The 23,580-nt window shown below is 37.8% G+C and overlaps 1 protein-coding gene across 3 annotated transcripts; it reads right to left on the minus strand.

Annotated features, from left to right (window-relative positions):
- Positions 1-644: 644 nt before the first annotated feature.
- Positions 645-23,042, minus strand: LOC114318578 (uncharacterized). 3 transcript variants are annotated; one of them, XM_082882382.1, is made up of 5 exons: positions 22,698-23,042; positions 6,445-6,555; positions 3,717-3,872; positions 3,079-3,320; positions 645-1,026 (listed from the first exon to the last, which is right to left on the minus strand). In XM_082882382.1, exons 1-5 carry the CDS (start codon positions 22,942-22,944, stop codon positions 1,024-1,026), a joined length of 759 nt encoding a protein of 252 aa, XP_082738508.1. In that variant the 5' UTR covers positions 22,945-23,042; the 3' UTR covers positions 645-1,023. The 3 variants fall into 3 exon arrangements, with proteins under 3 accessions (XP_082738508.1, XP_082738504.1, XP_082738506.1); XM_082882378.1 differs by having other exon boundaries at positions 645-1,114; positions 22,698-23,041; XM_082882380.1 differs by lacking the exon at positions 6,445-6,555 and having other exon boundaries at positions 645-1,114; positions 22,698-23,040.
- Between the last annotated feature and the right edge of the window lie 538 nt (positions 23,043-23,580).

Genomic DNA, 23,580 nt, shown 5'->3' on the forward strand with positions numbered 1-23,580 from the left:
TTTAAATTCTTCATACTGAAACACAATTTCCCATTACAGAAAGTCAAAATATTTTCATTCAAATGTTGCATCTTATAATCAGGAAGAGTCATTATACAACTCTAATGTTTGTTAGTCATTTTGTCCTTTCAAGGGCCATGATCCCAACCCTTGGTGAGAAAAAGTTTTTTCACATGGCAAGGGGACCCTTTCACCTACATAACTTTTTTTTTGTGCGAAAGTGATTTTGAATAAGGCTCACACTTCAAAAACATCAGATGCAGCTAAGGCCATACGGATTGAAAAACACAGTTTAAGAAACCAATTGACTGCTGTGATGATGAATCACTTTTTTATAAGCCCATGATGATTTAGTTTTATTATTCCAAATATTTGAAACAAGGCTGCCAAACTTGTTAGTTATTACCTAAAGAAGAAACTCTCAAGGCATGAAAGAGTGTTGATAGTTACAGTTTCTACTAACTGGAATTTTTCTAGTTCTCTATACAGTCATCAACATATGACAATTTATTTTGTGCTCTATGGGGATGCTCTAACGGCGCCAAGAGCAACATGATCGCATGAGCCCTCTGCACCAGGAGCATACATACAATAATTTTCCCATCACCAACTAATTTTTCCTTCTATATAGTGGGTTCAATATATGCTACTGAAATGCATATCAACCTCTACTTAAACAGATCAAAGTGGTTACATATGCAAGTTGAAATTATCTCAATATCTTGCAGCTTTAACTGCAAAACAATTGAAATTACAGATTTGACTATGTTATACAGAACTTCAGAGTTTATTCGAGTTGTCTAAGAACCAACATCCCAAAACCGATGCCAAAGAAGGTTGCAATTGAAATTCCAAATATGCCAGCTAGGATTCCAGGAACAACCAAAGTGCCCCATCCCTTGGCTGTTGCCATTCCGCATGCTGTTGTAGGCCCTCCAATGTTAGCATTTGAAGCCAAAAGTAAGAGCTTTAGGTCGAAGCGGAATAGCTTTCCCAATCCCAGGATTACAGCAAGATGGACAGTCACTTGAACAAAAGCAAACATGAAAATATTAGGTGCTATAGTGATGACATTCCCTATGCTCCCACTGGCTCCCACTACAGCAAGGAATACCTGTTGCGACAGTGAACAATGAAAAACTTGCAAATTGCTGGTCAAAACAGCCAAATTAGAAAATAAAGATAATGAATCAACCAAGACGGAAAGGTTAAATTAAATCTATAGATCTACAAGAAGGAAAGTTCTATTGGCTTATGATGAGAAAACCCTCAGAACTGTGGCAATGCTCTTGGGCAGGCAGAGTCATAAATGCATGACAAGGATGTGAAATTTTTAATAAAAATGTTAAAACTAGAAAGGAAACTTCAAAATTTGTTGAAGAGACTGTAACATAATTGGAGGTTATAGTTTTGTTATGCTGGTATACTATGGTACCTTGCCTTCATTCATGCCTACCCTTTTGGGCTGTGCAAGGGGTCAATTTGTGCTACCAGATCTACAGGGGTTCTAGGCTTTTGGATTGTTCATGGCCCCCATTCGCAAAAGGAATGGGGCCCCTGAACAACTTTTGTACCGCCTAGAACCTACCTAACTTTGGTTTTCTCCATATATATGTTTGTTATCCCGTGATAGTTTAATCAGGCTATCTGTTGTTCTTTTCTTCTGTTTTGTTTGCCTCCCCTGTCTGTGGAGAGGCATCTTTGTTTAATTTAGGGCATGGGGCATGCCCCTTGTAAACATTTAAATTTTTTGTTCTTATTTTATGACTAATTCAAACAACACACACACAACCCCCCCCCCCCAAAATAAATAAATAAATAAATAAATAAATAAAAAAACAAGAATTGGTGGCAACATACTGTATATAAAATGCATGAAGATGTAAGAAATAATGCCAAAGGTGTTCACCAGTCAGTATATAAAATAGATAGCTAAAATAGAATATCTTTTTATCATTCTTATAGAAATTCAAAAATTAAAACTAATTTTTAATGACAGATAACATGTTTACATAGATGTAAAAATTCTTGATGTTCTGCCAATATGTTGTCAAGCCATCTGTTGACATTGTTGATTATTCAAGAAAATCTTTGAACTGTGTTAAAAATTCAATTCCTTTATAAATATAGTAGTCAACAATATCTCATCAGGAATGCCATTACCATGGTGATATCCCTCAAAATGCATCCTGTGAATGCTGGTGTAAAATATCTTGTTAATCTCTATTGAAAATGAATCAACTGATATTTAAAATTGTTAGTGGAAATTCATCCCATACAACGATTCAGGTCTTATGTAGAGCACACAGGCCAGAGCATAAAACTACATTAAGGCCTTGTTTGGTAGAGTTTTTTTAAGTTAAAAGCTGATAACTCAAAAACAAAAGCTAAAAACACCCCTCCCCTAACTTCTAAATAATCAGTTTTTTTAGCTTATTTAAGTTATATCCACCTCAGAAGCTATAAGCAAAAATTTCACCAAACAGTCTAGTACAAACTCCTAAATTAAAATAAGCTATAATCAGCTTATTGAAGTTGCAACAAACAGCCCTAAGAGTTAGACAAGTAGCAAATTCCAAGTCCCCCAAGATAATTTGACCAAAAAAAAAAAAAGGAAAAGAAAAAAGATGCAGTACTAACACAAGATTCAATCTAAAGCATTTAATTGAAATTCAAAGACATAACTAAATGCCTCAATTGAATTCCAAAATAATTGTGCATGGTTGTGGCAAAAGTCACTGCGGTGAATGTGTTTTTAACAAAAAAAACATTTGGTTTGTTGTCCATTTGATTTTTTTTTTTTTTTTTGGGGGGGGGGGGGGGGGGGGGGGGGGCGGCTATGCTTCTAGTCCTCTGTCACTAGTTGTACTGATAGATCACTAATATATACTACAATATCAATGTTAAATATGATAATCTCAATGGATAATTGAAGAAGTTGATATTATAAATACTTCTAGAACTTGAAATTTTAATACCCCTATAAACTGGATATATTGAGGTAAAAACTAAATTTAAAAGCAAATGTCATTTCTTCAAGGTGATGCAAATCAACTAAACTACATCCATCACAATTACCTGCATCAAGACTACAGCAATAGCATCACCAGCAGGAGCAAGATAGCCAAAATGTGTTGGAAGTACAGTTGCTAAAATGACAACAATTGCTGTTATTCCCGGAAGATCACCTCCTTTAATTCCGGATAATTTGGTGAGCCAAGAGGCAGTTTTGCAGATAGAAAAGGACACTGCAAGCACTGCAGCAGTTTGTAGCACAGGGAACTTGTTTCCAGAATCAGACTCCATATCTGTAGCAGCATCTGTAATTCAGGTCTGAGAAAGGTCAAATATCAACGATGATAAACTATGCATATTTAAATGTATTGTTCATCTGTTAACATTATTGATCTAACAACTATAAGCAGTGATGTACACAATTTCTATAGAGGAAATGAAATGACTTCCACATTTACAAGAAAATAAAATAGACGAAACCATGGGTTCTTATTTAGATATCAACACTACAAAGCTCTCCAAATAATCATAGTGCACCTGACAGCAAAGAATTTATAATCATTGAATTATTTTATTTCAAGGTGAAAAGTGCTTGATCGGTTCTCAAATAGGTACAAGTCATCCAAAGAACAAGGGAGGAACAGAGCCATTAGATTTCATCTTACTGGCACACATTTTTATCGAGCTTAAGTACTACTTACCATCAGTTGATGCTGGAGCCTCAGAAGGTATTTTTGAGGCTAATGCAAACAACAACACAAAGTATAGAGCACAAATAACATTATCAGCAGCTACACCTGCAGCCAAAACTGATGGAGAGAGACCAAGAGCCTCTGAAATTGCGATGTAATTGACGGCTACAATAAATCAGAAGCAAAAACTGGGTCAGCTGCTGGAAATGAGAAAACTTACACATTTTGAGAGAAAATACCCAATGGTATTGAAGGAGTACCAAGACAAGATATAGAAAAGAGGCACTAACACATGCAACGTATCATACTTCTAGGAAGTTAAAGAATCCATACTAAAGACATCTGTCCCAGATATTGTATCAAAAGGAAAGACTAACACACACACCCAGTGCAGCAAAAATGTGATTTGCAAGAATGCCTCAAAGATAGAAACATTAGTTATTGGCTAATTCCATGATGTTACCGTACATAATTAACATGAATTCTGTGAATAATCCACGCATATACAACCCCATGACTTCCTCAAAAGAAAAAAAAAATGCTATAGTTTTGTATTTAACACCATGATCTTCACTCCAAACATTGGAGCTTGGCCAAGCCAAATCAATCTGAAGTTCATGTTGGAACCTTTCTCTCATCAGCAAAGGCATGAGAAAAAGTTTAGAATTGCACAGACCAAAAGTTTTTTTTTAGCTCGAGTAAGAATCATCCCCCTATCCACCCAAAAAAAATCAACCCCCCCCCCCCTCCTCTCATTCAACATCTAAGCAGTGTGGACACAAACGCAGACACAGGACACAGTGATTTTTACAAAAATTAGGACATGGACATAGGGGGAATACAAAAAAAATATTTTTTTACATATTTTTATTTACTATGTACATGAATATAAATTTAGGATACATAGATATGACAATATCAATGTATATGTGGGTGTATTTTTATTTTCTTTTTTCTAATTTTTCCCTCTTTATTTTTATATATTTTTCTTTGACCTCAAATTAGCTTTCTTAAAAAAATAAAAAATACAACAACCTACAAATGTGTCCTAAAGTGTGTCCATGAAGTGTCTCCAACATGTCTTACAAGCAAAATAATTATTAAAAACACACCACTTAGTGTGTTGGACACATGCACGCACGTCCCTGCCATGTCATCGGATACAAACACGGCACCTATCTTGCAGTGTCACTACTTCTTAGCCAAACATATTTGTTAAACAAAGGAACTCATGAGATTTTAGGAGAAAGTTCAATGAAAATTTTCGAGATGTCTAAGAAATTGTAGAATGATTTAAAGAAACTTGTCAGAAACTCTTGCAAAATGTTAAGGAAACTCCCTAAAAATGTGTTTCTTGTAATTTTTGTTATTTTTACATGCTCTCAAATATTCTTTTCAAGAGCTACATATAATTGTTCTAATGAGTTTCTATAGATATTGTGATTATGAAAGCATTCTAATACTAATACTATTTTTAAGGTTATTAATAAATTTTCTTACAAATATCCTATTTAATTTATATCGTCTAACATTTTACATTTCCCATATTATTTTTGGACCACGCTTCACGCTTCCATTTTTCATATTGTTTCCGCTTTCGTTTCTGATGTAGAGTGTTTGGCCATAGAGTTATTAGAACTCATGAACAAACAAGGCAAAGGCAAAAAGTACTAGTAGAAGCAAGATGGCATGTGCTCGGAATGGCATGGAATTCAATCAAGACATGGAAAATGATGTGGCAGTCAATACCCATCGCCTTGCCATGGCCTACAATGGATTTCAGTAAAATTCCAATGTTAGACCTTCAATTCACAATTTTCCCATTTTTGAAAATAATTGATTTGTCTATAATTCACTCTAGACGAATCCAATTGAGACTAGTTTTTTTTTTTTTTTTTCAGAATTTTATTATAGTTTCCCGATTTGAGCTTAACTCAAATCTTTCCATTTTTTGTAATTTCTTTGATTTAGGCTTGATTATCAAGTATTGTCGTTTTCCATGTATTTCCTAGTTCCATTAGGACTTCATTGTATTATAAATATGAATTGTAAGCCTAAAGGGAAAAAAAAAACGTTTTTATAATATATACACTTTGTTGAGAGAATTCTCTTATTTTTCCTATAATTCTGGTAATCTTCGGATTTAACAGATTGTAGAAGAGGCAAGCTTTCTTTGCTGCACGATTTTGTTGTTGTTCACATTCTACGCTGTGTCAGTTTCCCATATTGGCCCACTATGGAATAGACTACAGAAAACTAATATAATTTGGTACTTTCATTTTAGGCATGACTAAGACAGCTATTGGCAACAAAAATTCCAACCAAAAACCAAATAATGATAGAAAGCTCAAGGCTCTTTAAAGTTTAATTCCAGAAAATCCCATAATGTTGCACTGTCCACACCTTCCTTTCCCATTGAATATCCATAGCAACTTAGTGGTAATCCACATACTAAGCATCCAAACTGGCAATGTAATCCACGTTACCCATTTTAAAATAGGACATACCTTATAAAGGAGCTACTCAATAGGATAATCCATTAGCGAATAGCCAAAAGATATCAACAGCATTACCATCTAAAAAAACAAAAAAGATATCAACAGCATCATGGATACTACAGTAGTATAATATTTATATTGCTGACGTGCAATGTCAGTAGATGCATCCACGTCAATTCCTTGCATTTGTTACAGAACTTAGGCCAAGACAATAAAACACAACATTTACAAGAAATTACCTCCACCAATATAACTACCCATTAGTGCAGAAGCTATTTTCCAATTATCTTGACCAAGTGATCTCATGGGCACCAACAGGAAAGCCACTGCAGTTCCAACTATGGTTGCAACTGTCACATGAAAGATAAATGTGTTATGCTCAATCATAATTATGTGTACAAATAAAGAAAACATAATTTCATTCTTGGAGTTCGACCATCTTGTCACATGTATAAAAATCATATAAGTAGCAACCAAGATTATTCAAGTATGGTTGATGGCATAATTTGCACCACATGCAATCAAGGTGGCTTAAAAAAATGCTTGAATTTGTTATGAATCAGAATTATATATCTAGTGAGTAAGGTCATGTGCCTAAAGAGATCCCAGGGCCAAAACAATACCAATTCCATTTTTGGCAGATGTGGCCAGTAACAGGAAAGCAGGAAATATAAGCAGCATTATGTACTGATAAATCATTGAAATAAATTATAACCTTCAGTTGTCAAAAGCAAATTCTTCAAATAAACCATTGACGAACTAAATAGCAATAAGAATTAGATGTGTATCAGATGAAAATTTTTTAAGGACATGGTAACTGAATACGGGTCACCATCTATATAAAACAGCAATGATTATGCATTTATCCAGTGTGGTGAAATAAAATGGAGAGAACCGTATAGTTAACAATGATCAAATGATTTGTTTGAATGTGATAAGGTACTTCCAAGTGTAAGACCAGTTTTGATTCAAATAAATATGTGAAGATGATACATAATATAAGCATTTTAAATGCACAAGTTTCTTCATTTCCCAGAAGCATGTCTGATATGAACTAAGCATGTCAGATTACAACACTACTTTCTAACATATCCTGTCAATTGCACTTTTCTGCCTCAAACCTAACTCCTTATCAAGACTAGGATCATGTTTTTGCCACTGCTATGCAAAAAGTAGATACAAGGTTTCTTATAATTAATAAATAAAATAAAATGAAATGAAGAAAAAGAATTAAATTCTGAGATCAGCAAATTTAGTTTTACTTTTTTAGAGCAGAAATGAATTATGTTTCAAATCACATGATCTACACTATGAAAGAACTGTCCAAGTACAAAAAAGCTAGTGGGTTTTTCACAGAGTATTGCCAACAACTAGATACAAGCGAGGCAAACATGAAAACAATGAAAGGACAGTAAAAAGGGTAGTTTCTCAGGCCAAAGGCTATTCAACAGTCCAAGAAGTAGACCAGCAACTCTGTGCTAGTTACAATGCAGAATAAAGAACTCAACCCAACAGCCTGCAACAGTTTTCAATTTGATATGACATGCCACGGGTTTTGGAACCATCACAAGATCCAAAGCTAAATTAGTCATTGACTTTCTACTCCACCAATAAGATCCATGCATTAAACACACCCTTGAATCAGAACTACAGACAATGTTCTAAAAAAAAATATATCTCAATTTATGTAAGATACATAATATTGCTTCTCCGACAATATTCCAACGATCGCAGTTTTCCTACAGACCAGGCACGACACTAGTCATCCTCTTGAGGACCTTCTACAAATTTTTACTTCAAACCCTGCTTGTTTCTATATAATTCAAGCACCTCTTCATATACAAGATTATTTTCCTGAACAAAAAGTTCCTCCCCTTTAAATGGGTAAGGCATATGATGTCATGCTCCATTGGATCTTGGCAAGCAAGCTGTTGTCGTAGCTATTAGAATTTACTAATCTGTAAACTTTAAGCTCTAGAAAAGGACACATTCTCAACTGTGAAAACTACTATCTTAGGATAAAATGAGAGGAGAATTTTGGCTTCCCGAGGCCAACATCAAAACAAAATAATCAATTTCTCTTATTTTTTAATCTTGTCTCAGTAACAATCATAGAATTCAAGTTTGATACAAAAATTTGTAGTGTGATGATGCATGATCCTGTTGGAATATGCAAATAAATTAGGATTCCATTAATTATGTATTATGTGATATTAGGCTATTTTCCTTCAATTTGATTTTATTTTAATCTACTTTACTAAATTGTAATCTCTTCAATTCAGCATATATATATATATATATTTACGAGGCTAGTAATGAATTAGGATTAAGCCATTCAATTCTTTTCTTCTTCTCCAATCAAAACACCATGAACAACATTTTTTTCCCCATATGCATGAATAAGAAACACATAACCGCATTCTAACTTCATAAATGATTGAAGAGGGCCAAACTAGCTAAGGCAAGGTCTAAGTCGGGCCAAGCTACTCTATTGGGCTTAGACCGATGGCCAACTCTGAAGTTGTCACTCTGAAGTGGGTTGAGAATGGGGTCAGCCCAAGGCCAAGCGTCCACCTCTAAGTGGACTATAACGATTCCAATTTAGACCCAACCCATTTTTTACTTTTGAATCCAGGAATGCATATCCTTACCTATTGTTCATTTCATTTTCATCTTGTTGATAGTTGAGTTTGGTTGTTTAGGAGTTATTGTTGTGTTTGGAACAGGTTGGGGGTTAGTTTTTCAAAGAGTTGCTATCTAGTTTCCTTCTTGTTCGCTCGTGTGGTCTTTTACAATCTGCAAAACTTCTGGAAGTAAAGTATCTTTGTTCGAGCAGTATTTCTTGTGTTCGAGCAATCTTTTACAGGTCTAAGCTTCTAGGAGAGGGTCATTGTACGCTTGAGTTGTGTTTTTGGTCGCTCGAGCAGTGTCACTTATTGTGTTTGACGCTCGAGTGGTATTTTGGTAGCTCGAGCGGTCTGCGTGTATATCAGTTCAGGAAAAGGGATTTTTGAATCATTTTTCATTTGCTCTCTCTCTAAAACATTTCAAAACCCTAGTTCTTCACTCTCTCTCTCTATAGTTCTTGCTTCAAACCTCAAATACACCCTCACCCATTGATTTCTCCACCATAGCTCTTTGGAGAAAAACGTAGAGCTCATCTAAAGCTTCGTTCTAATCATAGAGAATCTCGTTTTGACTCCGCCAAACTTCGACCTTGCTTTCTCCATCTTCTAAATCTTGAGGTAGGGACTTCTTCAACCTTTGGTATGATTTTTACCTTAGTTATTGTCCATTGAAAGAATCTAGTGATTTAGGGATTTTAGGTTAAACCTAGGGTTTGATTTTGATATGTAAAAGAGGGGATTTCAAATGAGTTCTTGAGAAAGGTTGTGGGGATGTGTTTATGATTGAGATATGTTAAAATGGTAGATTTCTTTACTTAAACTTGATTTTTGAAAGTAAAGGGGTTTTTTGTTCTAAAATCATGGATATTTAGTTTGTGGAAGAAAAGGGACATGAAATTGGGTTTTGAAAGAATGGAACGAATGTGTATGTTGACGATGATGGTGGTGTTGGATATGTAATATCACTTCCATTTTGAAAATGATGAGATTATAGCTTTTGTTGGAAATTATCTATTGAATAGAAATATCTGTTTTAGGCTATTGATGGAGGATAGCTTTGAATATTGTAAAAATTGCATGGAAATTAGGTGAATTGAAACTAATTACTCATACATGTTGCATTGGGCATTGTTTTATACTTAAACATTGAAAATGTATTGTTTTGAGAAAAATGGGTGAATACTTTAGTGAATCTGGTTAGGAGGTGTGGTTGCGGTTATTATGTTGGCCTGTGTGTCCTTGGTGAAAGTCCAGAAACCCACGTGGTTAGGTGCCGATCCTTCCAGTTAATATTATTAAAATGGCTTTTGTAGTGCTTGTACAGCCTACTAACAAACACGTACCTAGAGGTTTCCAGTGTTTCGTATTCACTACCCTGTTTTCTGATATAAAAGATTATTTTCATGAATTGATATATAATCTGACATTGTATTGTTTTGAAATGGAAATATAAAACGTTTGACAATTGTCAAGCATATGCATCCACCTTATGATTTCGTTAAGATTCATATATTGTGCTAAAGTATCTCTACTAGGCTTTAATTCACCATATGTGAAAAATAACTTTCAGCTGCTAATAATATGCCTCCACCAACAACGTAACTTAGCTTGGGAGGACTTGGAGCCAAGGGCTTCATTTTGTTCATTCGATGTAATTATTTTTGCAAGCCTTGGGCTTTAATTGTATTGAATTAAACTCATTTTGTTGTATCCAAGCATTGACTTGGAAATATGTAGCCATCAGGGTATAAAATTACTTAATTCTCCTTTTATTTCAATTCATGTACACGTCATATGCTAGACATTCAGGATCTAGAATTTATGAATGTATACACGCATATGTCATCTTTTGTATGATCAAGGATTATGAATGGAAAATTAAATATGATGTTATTGATCAATTGTAAGGAATGTTTTGAAATGGGTTATTATTATTATTTCGGGGCGTTACATGGACCGAGCATACAGTCAGTCCAAGGTCTCCTTCTTTACCAGAGTTAAGCATTTGTTGAACCTCCTTTTCTCCTTTTTAACATACAAGTTCAGCAATAGAATTCAGGTTCATTCGTCTAGTCCTTTGTTTCACAAGCTTGGGCCCTTTTTGGTATGAGCCGGAGTTAGACATAACTTCCTTGTTTCTTCGCCTAGTTTCTTTTAAAATGTTCTGGGACTCTATTTTTCATTTGATTCTTCTGGGTGCCCCTTCCTCCTTAGTATCATTCATCTCTCCCCTTGCTTTTAGGCAGTACTACCCTTCCCTTGTGCTCATAATCAGCTTCATATAACCATTTAAATTGAATTAAGGCTTTCGCAGCCATGCTGCAATGTGATTTGTCCCCTTTGCCTGACTTCATCATTATATCGTCGATGTAGTCCTCAATCTCCAACGGACACTCCAAAGTGGGCGGTCGACGACCGTCCTGAAGAAGGCCGAGCACATGGTCGGTCCAAGGCCAATCGATGCCTCGAGGCCGACTAGACAAAGGAGACACATTTGACCCAGGTCTATAAGACCATAAATAAGGGACACACTGCCCCATTCCTACACCACTATCTATACAGATTGTGGGGATGGGGAGGTACAGGGGGACACGATGCACACACGACAGGTCTATGCACCTGAGTATTAGACAGATTCGTTGTCCTCCTCCATAAAGAAGCGACCAAGGATAAAACAAGGGGGACAAAGAGGCAGAGGATTTGGAGAGCAAGTCTACATCATTTATATAAGGCAACCTCAATCTTCCTTTGGGGGACATTCTACATTCTCTTGGCACTGCATATTGTCTCCTTACATTCCTTCCCTCTACCCTCTCTCCGATTCACTGACTTTACCATTGTAGGGTTTTTCCAACAAAACCTCAGTTGAGCAACCCTCACCATTTGTCCCCTGTGCAGCCTTCGCTTCCTGGATTGTCCATCTCAGTTGCGGAGCTCCACTTGTTTCTACAGTGTGAAATCACCCCCACACATTGATAATGAAAAGCAAGACAATCATTCATCACCATTTTATTGGGAATAAATCCCACCCAAGCAATGGAAGAAAATAAAATAAAATGGTCGAATACAAATTTACGTGATTCGGCAAAAATGCCTATGTCCACGATAGGGGATGGCCATTTTAATCCAATCCGCGGGACCCATCCATACCTGCCCTAAAGGGACGAATTTTACCCAACCCAACACTTATGTGGAGCAGGGATGGATTATATTTTGGTCACCCGCAACGGGGGTGGGGCAGGGGCGAGGATTATCTCCCCCGATCCAAACCGGGCCCAATATAATTAAAAATATATATACAAATAAATAATATTTATGTCATTATATAATATAATTAGATATAATAAATGAATACTTAAAGTCGGTGGTTCTATTTAAATACAAATAATAATCCTAAAAATCGCACTGTTTATATATATAGAAATAAGAAAAATTATTTAGTGTGTTGATTTAAATGATTCTCAATTTTTTTGGCTATTTGAAATGTGGTTGGGTATCCACAGGTATCGGGTATCTACAAGGGGCGAAGATAGGGTTGAAAATTTTCACCTGTAGTGGGGTTAGGGCGGGGATGGGGACGGGGGCGGGGGTGAGGTTTATCCGCAGGGGCGGGGGATGACAAACCCCCTCCAAACCCGTCCCATGGTCATCCCTAGTCCACAGTGAGTGAGAAGGAATCCACTAACAATAGAAAAATTGCAATGGTGAACAAATACTAGTCCATGGTATTTTCACACACCCCCATTATATTATTCCTCTCAAGCTCACTCCCCCCACACTGTTTGTCACTTCCCTTTGTAACCATTTGTAAACTCTACACACACAATGCACGGTGTTGCTACCCTCTGCACACACTGCTTTCTGCCTCACTATCCAAGACTCATCACCTCGGTACATATAAATACATGAGCATGGATACCATAAAAAGTCGTTTGGACTTCCAAGTGAATCTGCCAACCACCTAATAATGTCATTATATAATTCCTTTTGGTACATTCTTGAACCCAGCAGACCACCACTTCCGATGAGCACAAATAGTGTGCTAATTATAGGTGAAGTGCACAATTAAAGTTTTAAAAGGAGAAAATAGCACGAGAGATGGAACATGGCGGAGCTCCAGCGCGGCGACCGGACAACATCGTAGGGACGAAGACCCATTCCACGGTAGCAAGCCCCCAGCAAGACCAAGGCGGCAAGGACACTGACTCAGAACGCTCAGTGGAGGAGGCCGACTTGCTGGAGCGTCATCACCGAAAGCTAAAAGATCCGGTGGGCGTTAAAGAAGTTAAGCATCACTCCTTTAAGGACGCCCTTACTCACCCTTTCTCAAAGATGGCTTGGAATCGCTGGATCTTGAGGCAGCAGCAATAGAGGTTTCAAATGCAGAGAGCACAATACCTATCATTTCTCTATCTAAAGACGAGATTGATAGGATCAGAGATCCTTGGCGAAGCACACTGATTGTTAAATTAGTGGGTCGGAATCTGGGATATAATTTCTTCATGTCTGAACTGAAAAGTATCTGGAAACCCACTAGTACCTTCCATGGTATTGACCTTGGGAATCACTTTTATCTCATTAGGTTCAATGAAGCATCAGATCTTAACAAAGTCCTCTCTGATGGTCCTTGGTTCGTGGGAAGCAATTTCCTCTCAGTTCGAAGGTGGGAGCCAGATTTTCAACCAACCAAGGCAAGTTTATCTACCACCATAGTTTGGGCTAGACTTCACAGTCTTCCTATTGAATACTATGATCATTCAATTCTCCAAAAAATTGGGAATACTCTGGGTAAGCTCCATAAAATGAACATCCATACAGTCAATGGAGATAGGGGTCGATTTGCGCGTTTGTGTATCCAAGTTGACCTAGCCAAGCCTTTAATAGCTAAGATCACAGTGGGGTCTAGTTTAGTCAGGGTAGTCTATGAAGGTCTGAGCTCTGTTTGCTTCCATTGTGGTCTGATTGGTCACTGAGTGAGGGAGTGCAATGTTACTTCAAATAAGATTAATCCAGTAGAGAGCCAGCCAAATAATCCTCTAGCAGATGGTGAGCCTTTTGGCCCTTGGATGTTAGTTCAGAAATGCTCCAAGAGCTGTAAGAAGCCGGAACCGACAAGCCACTCCAACGTTCAATCACGGAAGGTTTGGGGGAAGAAGAAGACTGAAATTCAAATTTTGGCGCCTAATGGTCAGCCACAACCTCTCACTTCGTTGACCCCCTCCTCTGCCACCTTAATTGTTGATAATGACCCCACAGTACCTGCGGTGTCCCTTAGTAACCCTTTTGCTTGCCTCAGTGACAGCCCTGCCACCTCTTTACACCCTCCTAGTGTTTCTAACACTAATTTAGGCCCCTATCCTTTGTTGAACCCATCTCCCGAAATTCTCCAATCTGCCAATAATATCTTTCAACAATGATTCATCCCCCCTTTTCCCCCCACCCCCTTTGACCCCCTCTCTCTCTCATTGGTTACTTTTTCTTTTTCTTGTTCTTTTTTTTCCTACTCCTCCAATCACCACCCGCCACGTGGCAAAGGGGGTGAGGGGGTGACCCCCAAAAGGGGGTCCCAAGCATTATTCAATATCTTTGACTCTGGTGCTCCTTCTACACCGTCTACGCTATCTTGTTGTACCATTAACCTACCTCCTATAGCCACTGCTTTTACAAAGTCTTCAACCCCACAACATCCTCAGAAAAAACCAAGCTTCAGAATCCCAGCCTCCCCCCATTCTCCACCTGACCATGCCGCGCCAAAATCCCCGTTTTCACCACACCAACTTTCGCAACAACTCCAGCCATCCCCAAATACCAGTGGCAGACCCAGCTCTCCCTTTTCGTCTGAACAATGTGGTAGGACAGAACCAGCAAGGCTGGTTCATGGAGACTTCGAGCGGTCACTCCAGGATGGGCGATGGACTGATCGAGATGATTCAACAAGACCCAACTCACATCTTGGGCTGGTACGACAGCAAGATCATGAATACGTGGATGAACCTATCTTTGTTTCTACCGTTACCATCCCCACTGCCTCATCGATCGACGGTGGTTGTCAATTACCTGTCCACTCCATTTACCCATGCGACGAACTCCCTCCACCAGATCATACAGTTAAACCAAGTGATCATTCCCTCCTCAAACCTGCTTCCGAATTATCAACCGATGCTCGAACTGCTGATCGAGGAAACTTTTCTCCCTGCCCTATCCCTACCAATTTCGGAGTTCATGCAAATGGATACGATACCCTGGGAGTTCACCCTCAGGGGGCATCTCAATCAAGCAATAGTGGTAGAACAATCTCCGAAGCTCCAACGACTACGCATTACCGCAGATTTCTGCACAATGCAAGGAAACAGAGCATTCAAACACACGATCCAGCTGTACCCATACCTCCATTCAGACGAAGCCGTAGCTCTGGGGCCCGAATGGATCTCTCCAACGGAGGGAGTGCTGAACAAGGAGGAGTTTGCACTCCCTTCACTACCACTGTTTAGAGCTCCAATAAAAGTGCTTTTGTGGAACTGCCGTGGGGCAGCCAACCCCCATTTCCGCAGGCATTTTCGGAATTTACTAGATGAGCACCACCCACAACTAGTTGTTCTTACGCAAACTCGCATTGGTGGGGATAGGGGCATGACTATTTGCAAGAGTTTGGGTCTCCCAAATTTTCACATTTCGGAACCTATTGGTTTTGCTGGGGTTATTTGGCTACTTTGGAATGGTCAAGAGATCCATTGTGATGTCATTTCGGTCACACAGCAGGAGATCCATGCATGTATCCAGGTACTCTCCTCACCTACGCCATGGTTGTTTTCAGCTATTTATGTTAGCCCTTGTTTCAATACTAGAAAAATACTTTGGGATAACCTCAAAATTTTTGCTGATGCTCATAATTTGCCTTGGCTGTTAATGGGAGATTTCAATGAGATTTTAACTAGTACAGAGAAATTTGGAGGACAGCCCATTAACCATCGAAGAGCAATGTTATTCAAGGACTGTTTGGACCATTGTGGGCTGATTGACATGGGTTTTCTGGCCCACGCTTCACTTGGAATAACTGAAGACAAGTCGGTAGCTTTATCAGTGAAAGACTGGATCAATGTCTCTGAAATGGTGCTTGGGCTCAACTCTTCCCAGCTAATATAGTTTTACACCTGCCCAAACTCCACTCGGGTCATTGCCCCATCCTTTTGCATACCTACTCTATCCTCTCCCCTAGGACTGCTCGTCCCTTTCGATTTGAAACCATCTGGTTGTCGGATCCATCTCTTTCTACCGTTGTGTCTAATAGTTGGTCCAACGCCAGTTTCACTCAAGGGGCTAAGGTTTTTGTAGACAAAGTATCTATTTGGAACAAAACTGTCTTTGGTAACATTTTCTTCCGCAAAAAGAAACTTGCCAATAGGATCCTTGGTGTTCAAAAATCTCTTGATTCTGGACCATCTCCTTTTCTTCTACAACTAGAACAGTCCCTTATTGCTGACTATAACCACGTTCTTAGTCTGGAGGAAGAGTTTTTGAGTCTCAAAAGCCGAGTGAACCGTATTTTAGATGGGGATAGAAACACTCATTTTTTCCACCAAACGACCATCTCTCATCGTAAACATAATCAAATTTTCACTCTTAAAAATCCGGATAATACCTGGGTTTATGAAATTGATACCATCAAATCCAATGTTATGGATCACTTTAGAAGGTTGTTTACCTGTTCACTTAGTGTGTCCCATCGTGACAATCCCACCTTCTCTTTCTTACCCACCATTGACTCGTCTCTTCATCCCTCCCTGTCAGCCCCTCCTTCACTAGAAGAGATTAGGCGAGTTTTGTGGACGTTCAAACCCTAGAAGGCCCTCAGGCCTGATGGACTCCACCCCATCTTTCTTCAAAAGTTTTGGCATTTACTTGCCCCCTCGATCTGTGAAGTAATCTCTTGTGCGTTTGAGACTGGCTATATCAATCCGGAGATCAATAAAACCTTAATTTGCCTCATCCCTAAAGTCCCTAGTCCATAATCCATAACCCAATTCCGTCCCATAGGGCTTTGTAACACCATTTATAAACTCATCACAAAGCTCCTTGTAGCTCGTATTCGACCTCTGTTAGAGTCTCTTATCAGTCCTCTTCAATCAAGCTTCATCCCAGCCAGAAGAGGTACCGATAATGTTATCATCGTGCAAGAAATTGTTCATAGCTTTAAGGAGAAAAAAGGCAAGAAAGGCAGCATGCTGATTAAACTTGACTTGGAAAAAGCTTATGACCGTTTGGAGTGGAGTTTCATCCGTACCATCATGCGATCCTTCAATTTCCCTTCGAGTTGGATAAAACTTGTTATGTCCTGTGTTTCCTCGAGTTCGCTTTCAGTGCTTTTTAATGGTGAGAAAACTGAAGAATTTTTTCCATCTTGAGGCATACGGCAAGGTGATCCCATCTCTCCATATCTCTTTATCCTTTGCCTGGAATATCTCTCAGCTCGTATCACCGAAGCCTGCCAAAATCACGAGTGGTCTCCTATCCGTGTCTAGGGCGAGTCCCCTTTTATCACATCTATTTTTTGCTGATGATCTCATCTTACTTGGAGAAGCTTCGGAACCCAATTGTCTTATCATCTCGTCCATTTTGCAAGACTTTTGTTCCTTATCTGGCCAAAACATCAGTTTTAACAAGTCCAAAGTTTTCTTTTCGGCCAATGCACATGAAGACTTGCAACAACACCTTTCTCACACCTTAGGTATTCCTACTACTCATAACCTTGGTAAGTATTTGGGTTGTCCGATCCACCACTCCCGGCCGGATAGAGAGTCCTTCCAATTTGTGGTTGACAAGGTTCAAAGTAAGCTCACAGGATGGAAAAGTAAAATGCTATCCTTTGCAGGTCGAGCTACGCTCATCAAGTCAGTTAATGCGGCCATTCCTGCATACATAATGCAATGTAATTTTATCCCCAAATCTGTTGCCAATACCCTTGATAAACTCAATCGTGATTTTTTATGGGGTTCCTCGGTGGAACATAGGGCAGTGCATGGGGTTGCTTGGGACACGGTCACCAAACCAAAAGCTCTTGGAGGGTTAGGTATTAGGCAAACCAGCTTAATAAACAAAGTCTCTATGGCCAAGTTGAATTGGTGTATGATTCATGATGACAACGCGTTGTGGTCTAGAACCCTTAAGTCCAAATACGGTCATGTGGGGGGTGATCGAAATAGGGCATCACCTGTTTGGAAGAGTATGAGGAAGGGTCTTAATATCCTTGAGAAAGGCTCTAAAATGCTTGTGAAAAGTGGTTTAAACACTTGCTTTTGGTTAGACGATTGGCCTAAGTGTGGACCAATTAGGAATTGCATTGAGGGCCTGTTAAATTCTAACGAATCTTCTTTGCTTGTCAGAGACTGTTGGGTGAATAATCACTGGGATTTTTCAGCCCTTTCTTTCGTTCTTCCTCCTCGCATTGTTGGGTCCATTCAGAGCTTATCTCCCTCTTGGTTTGAGTCAGATTTGGACATTAGAGTTTGGAAACACTCCACCGATGGGAATTTCAAAAGCAACTCCTTTATTTTTTAACCCGCGATTTTCAGGCTTCGCCGCCTCTTCCTAATTGGGCCTGGCTTTGGGCTGTCCCGACCTCCCCGAGAGTCCTTCATTTCCTTTGGCGTGCACTTCATCAAAAACTCAACACCAAAACCCAACTTTTCCATAGGCACATTGTTCAGGATGACCTTTGCCCTTTGTGTAAACAATTTCTCGAGACCACTATTCACGTCCTTAGGGACTGTCCTTTTGCAGCCCAATGTTGGTTTCATATCGGTATTCTCCCAACGGCACTCCTTTCTCTCTCCTCTGACCTTCCTTCTTGGATCAAACTCAACTGTCAAGCCAAAATTGTTCATTCATCCTTTGTAAATTGGGCCATAATCTTCCCCTTTGTGTGTTGGGAAATCTGGCTGCACCGTAATGCTTTTTGTTTCCAAACCAACCCATCTCCTTTCAATGCAACAACGGTGGTGGCTCAAGCTCTTGAATGGCAGCATGTCACTGATAAAACTCTGCCATCCAAAGTTGTACATACTGTCTCAATCAGCTGGAAGTGTAACGCCCCACTACTTGCTGGCCCAAATAACTTGTGGGTTGACCAACAATACCCAAAAGCTTAAGTCCAAGTTATTTAGTAGCAAGGTAGTGGTGCTATATATGCCCAAGATCACCCATGCAAACTTCCGATGTGGGACAAGGTGTTCTAAATTGTCACGTCCCAAGTTCCGTGACAACGCCGCACACTCATTTAAGTGAGCATACAAGGCTAAGAGTCCAACACATAACTAACAATGTAAAATACTCCAATTAAATCCTTAATTATCATAATACTAAAATCCATAAAAAATTGATTATTCTTATCATATGAAATTATCCACCAAGTCCACTAATAAAATCCATTAACAAAACAAATAATCAAAGTACTTAAATCATAGTCCTACTCTCGGCACTCCCACATGTAAAAAAAATCCCGCGTAGCTCTACTCTTCAGAATCTGAAAAAAATAAAATAAGGGTAAGCTAGACAGCCTAGTAAATAACCAACCATCATTGCCAGCTGGATCAAGTATATCAAAAAGAAGTAAATAAATAGTCGATAACCAATAAATATAATTTTTGATACAAATCAATAAATGACACGATTATTTGTAAGATGGTTTCATAGCTGAAAATAAACAGTGTAGCAATACATTTTAATTAAAAGTCAATGGGGTAACTCGATGAAATTTCGTTACCCAAAATTGATAGATCGATATTCAGATGGTTCAATGATCGATTCACAAAACCCAAGTCTTAATGACTACGGTCACTTAGCCCGTGACAAGGCCCAGAACCACACATAGGCCGGTGGTAAAGTCCCAAAAGAAACTAGTTTCTGTGCCAATAAATAACCCCCATTGGCTAGGGTCCAAATCATAGTCAGACTGGAGTGATGTTCAAAATTCAAACAATACACAACTTTTAAATAAAATATTCGATATTTTCGGAATAAACATTTGGTACAATTTTCAGAATAGTTTCACAAAATATTCAAATAACTTTCATAATAATATTCAATGTTGTTTTATACTTGACCCATATTTTATTTTAAGAGAACATGAAAGCTATAAATAAATATTTATAATTTTAAACGATTCAGTAGGAATAAAAATGAACCAACAATGATAGAGGGTTACTTACCTTCAAACAGCTAAAATAATATTTTCCAAGCTAATCTCAAATTACCAAGATCCACCTCAATCTCACAAACCTAATAAAATATTACACCGCTTAAACAATTATTATGTGCACCCATCCATCTCTTCTTGTAACAACAATAGAATAAATTATCCCAATAGTCTATTAGGAACTCCCACGATTTAGCATCAAAACAAAGCCATCACGGCTTCAGAAATTCTCAACCCATATTATTCTATTTTTATTTATATACATGTAAAAATTTGTAATTGCTTGTAGTCAATCGTGTATCCCACCAATACACCACCATTAAACTTAATCCATCACATATCAATCTCAAAATATGAACTACCCAAACGGGATGCAAAATACACTCTAAAATTGAGCAAAATCGAGACCCCCAACATAGACTACATCAATATATCTATTTAATCATATATGCCCATAAAATCATCTATTGATATATTAACACCAAAATCATAGATAAGAATACAATAAAATAAATCTTACCTTAAGTGATGAATAAAGAAAAATTACCACTCTATGAATCCTCCTTCTTCACTTTGGTTTGGTTTTGTTTTCTTTTCTTTAATTTTTCTTTTACCTTCTCAAACCCTAGCCGCCTATGGAGCAATTCTCAACCTCTATTTTGTTTGTTTCCCAAGACTTAAAGCCACAATAGGTGGGCTTATTAACCTAATTTCTCAAAGTTACAAAATTACCCATCTAAGTAATAGAAAATATAATTCCATCTCATAACTAATTCTTTGATATTAATAAATGACCCATATGAATTAATTTAATTAGTAATCTATCCAATAAAATAATCCTACACACAACTTGGGTTTTACAGGAAGCCTCATTGAGAAGGTCGGTTCAAGTTAAATATTGATGGAGCTTCAAAAACATCCCCTAACTGAGTAGGAGGAGGTGGCATTATTCGTGATGGTTTGGGCAGGTGGGTTGCAGGCTATGAAGCACGGGTACTCCAAAAATAGTGCCGTACAAGTACCGGGTACTTACCGAGTGCGGGTACGCGTACCGGTACGGCGGTACGCGTACCGGGTACGACAAAAGGGGGTCCGGTACGTTTGGTTCATTCGAGTACGGCGTGGGTACGCCGTGGGTACGCGTACTGGGTATGGCAAAAAGGGTCCGGTACGTTTGGTTCATTCGGGTACGGCATGGGTACGGCGTGGGTACGCCGCGGCAATTTTTTTTTTTTTTTTTTGTGCCCTTGCAGATTAGCAATTTTGATGTTTCTCCATTATCCTGTCTATTTGTATGAATTGTATAAGCATATCAACAAATGATTTTGATGTTTTTAAAAAGCAATTTGAACAAAAAAAAAATAACAAGGCTTATAAAGGGCAGTTCTGTGTATGACTATGCATTATACTTTTGCTTCAAATCCTCCTAGAATTTCTTTATAAAATCTTTAATCATAACAAACTTTTAAAGTTTATGCACAAAACATTAAAAATTGATACGGTTTTAGTTGATTAGTAGTGGTTGGGAATGATACAATTTTATGTATTATGTAAATTGCAATTGACAATCTACCTCAATTGAGAATTTGGTCTCACCCTATAAAAATAGCAAATTGATGAGCAAAAAGAAAGATTTTAAAAATAAATTATGATCACAAATTCACAGTTTGTAACATGTCAAAGTGAGAGATTTCACAAATATTATTTTTAACGCTTAATGATTTTAAATTATAGGAAAATGAGTAATTCTCTTTTTAGTTTTGATATTTAATTTTAATTTGTAGGTTGAACCCTTTAACCATAATTATATAAAAATATATATATATATATATCGGCGTACCGCAGTCGTACCCGTATCATACTTTTTTTGAGTTTTGCCGTATCGGCGTACCCGCACCCGTACCCGTACCGTACTCGTACCCGCACCCGTGCTTCCTTGGTTGCAGGATTCATGAGGAATATAGGCACAACTTCGGCTTTAGAGGCTGAATTATGGGCTCTTCAAGATGGATTGATGTTAGCGGCAAGACTACACTTATTGGAAATTCATGTTGAATCAGATGCAAAAGAAATGATCAAGTTACTACTACACGAATCATCTAGTCGGCACCATTATAGTAATCTCCTCTGTGATTGCAGGTATCTCATGCAGCAGCTAAGAATCTCGACAGTTGAGCATATCTTTCGGGAAGCCAACAAGTGTGCGAACATTTTAGCAAATCAAGGCAGCTTTGCCATAGATAGTTTTGTTGTTTTTAATTCCGCTCCTTCTTGTCTATCTCAACAATAACTTGAGGATGGTGTAGGGGTTTTATACCCCAGGACTGTTTCTGTTACTATTTCTTAATTTATGCTATCTCTATTCCACCAAAAAAAAAAAAAAGACCTATCTAGAAACCATGTACCAAAATAACTCTGTGCAATGCCTTCGTATTTTCCAAAGTTGGTTTATACAACCACTAATAATGAAATTATTCCACTCGGCCAATACAGCCATATGGCTCAAAAACACTTCCAATAATTATTAGTTTATTTTTCTATGGTCAGAAAAACCTAACACATTTTCACATTGATATCATAAGTTTTCAGTAAATAGAGATTAAACAAATTAGGCTTTACAGAAAATGGAAAAAGTTACAACTGAACTAGGAGGATAATTATTAGGAGATCAGACCTGATCCAAGCAAGAAGGCCAAGAGCAGCGGCCCAGTTGAACGAACCACAGGCCACAGGTCGGCTCTGAACAACAGCAATGGAACAGTTAATGGTAGCAGAAATTGCAATACAATTGAATAGGCTGACGCTTCATAAGGAATAATCCCCATATTACTTGCCCCAAGCCCAACCAAAGTGCTTACCAAAGCTGCACTTACCATGCTCCCAATCTTGGTCTTCTCTGACCTTTCAATTACAAAAACCATACTCACATCAATAAAATTGAGGAAATCGAGAAAAAATATAATCAATAACGAAATTTATTTGCATTACGCCACTTGAGTGATATATTCACGCACGCACGCAAACAGTTAGTAGTTACGAAGCATGGCTACTTCCAAAAACATGTCGGTATTGTGTACTTACCGATGTATATTATTTTATATAATATTTTTGTATATATATCAGATACACAAAATATATATACAAATTTTTTTTTGTTAATTTTTGGCACATTCAAACGTACTTAATATAAACACAAGCCATACTATACCTTAGTCAAAATAATATTTTCTTCTACGATAAAGATAAAAAAAATTTCACTAAATTTTTTTTTTAATTTTATCCTTAGAATGATTTCAAAATTAAGTTATGATTCGTAAGTTATTTAATATAATGATATTTAATTTTAGTTTATATCTTTACTTTGACATTAAATGTTAATTACAGATTAGATCTTAATAAATTAAAGAATTTAATCAATTTTTGTATTACTACAAATCAAAAATAAATATTTTTTACAAACCTACCAAATTGTTCCTGTACCTATTTTTTAAAAAAATTTACTATGCAAAGGTACCGTATCGTATCTTGTATTTATATCTGTACCCGTGCCTCATAAG

This window comes from Camellia sinensis, chromosome 1 (assembly GCF_055761805.1).
Source record: "Camellia sinensis isolate YWXY chromosome 1, ASM5576180v1, whole genome shotgun sequence".
Classification (NCBI taxonomy): Eukaryota; Viridiplantae; Streptophyta; class Magnoliopsida; order Ericales; family Theaceae; genus Camellia; species Camellia sinensis.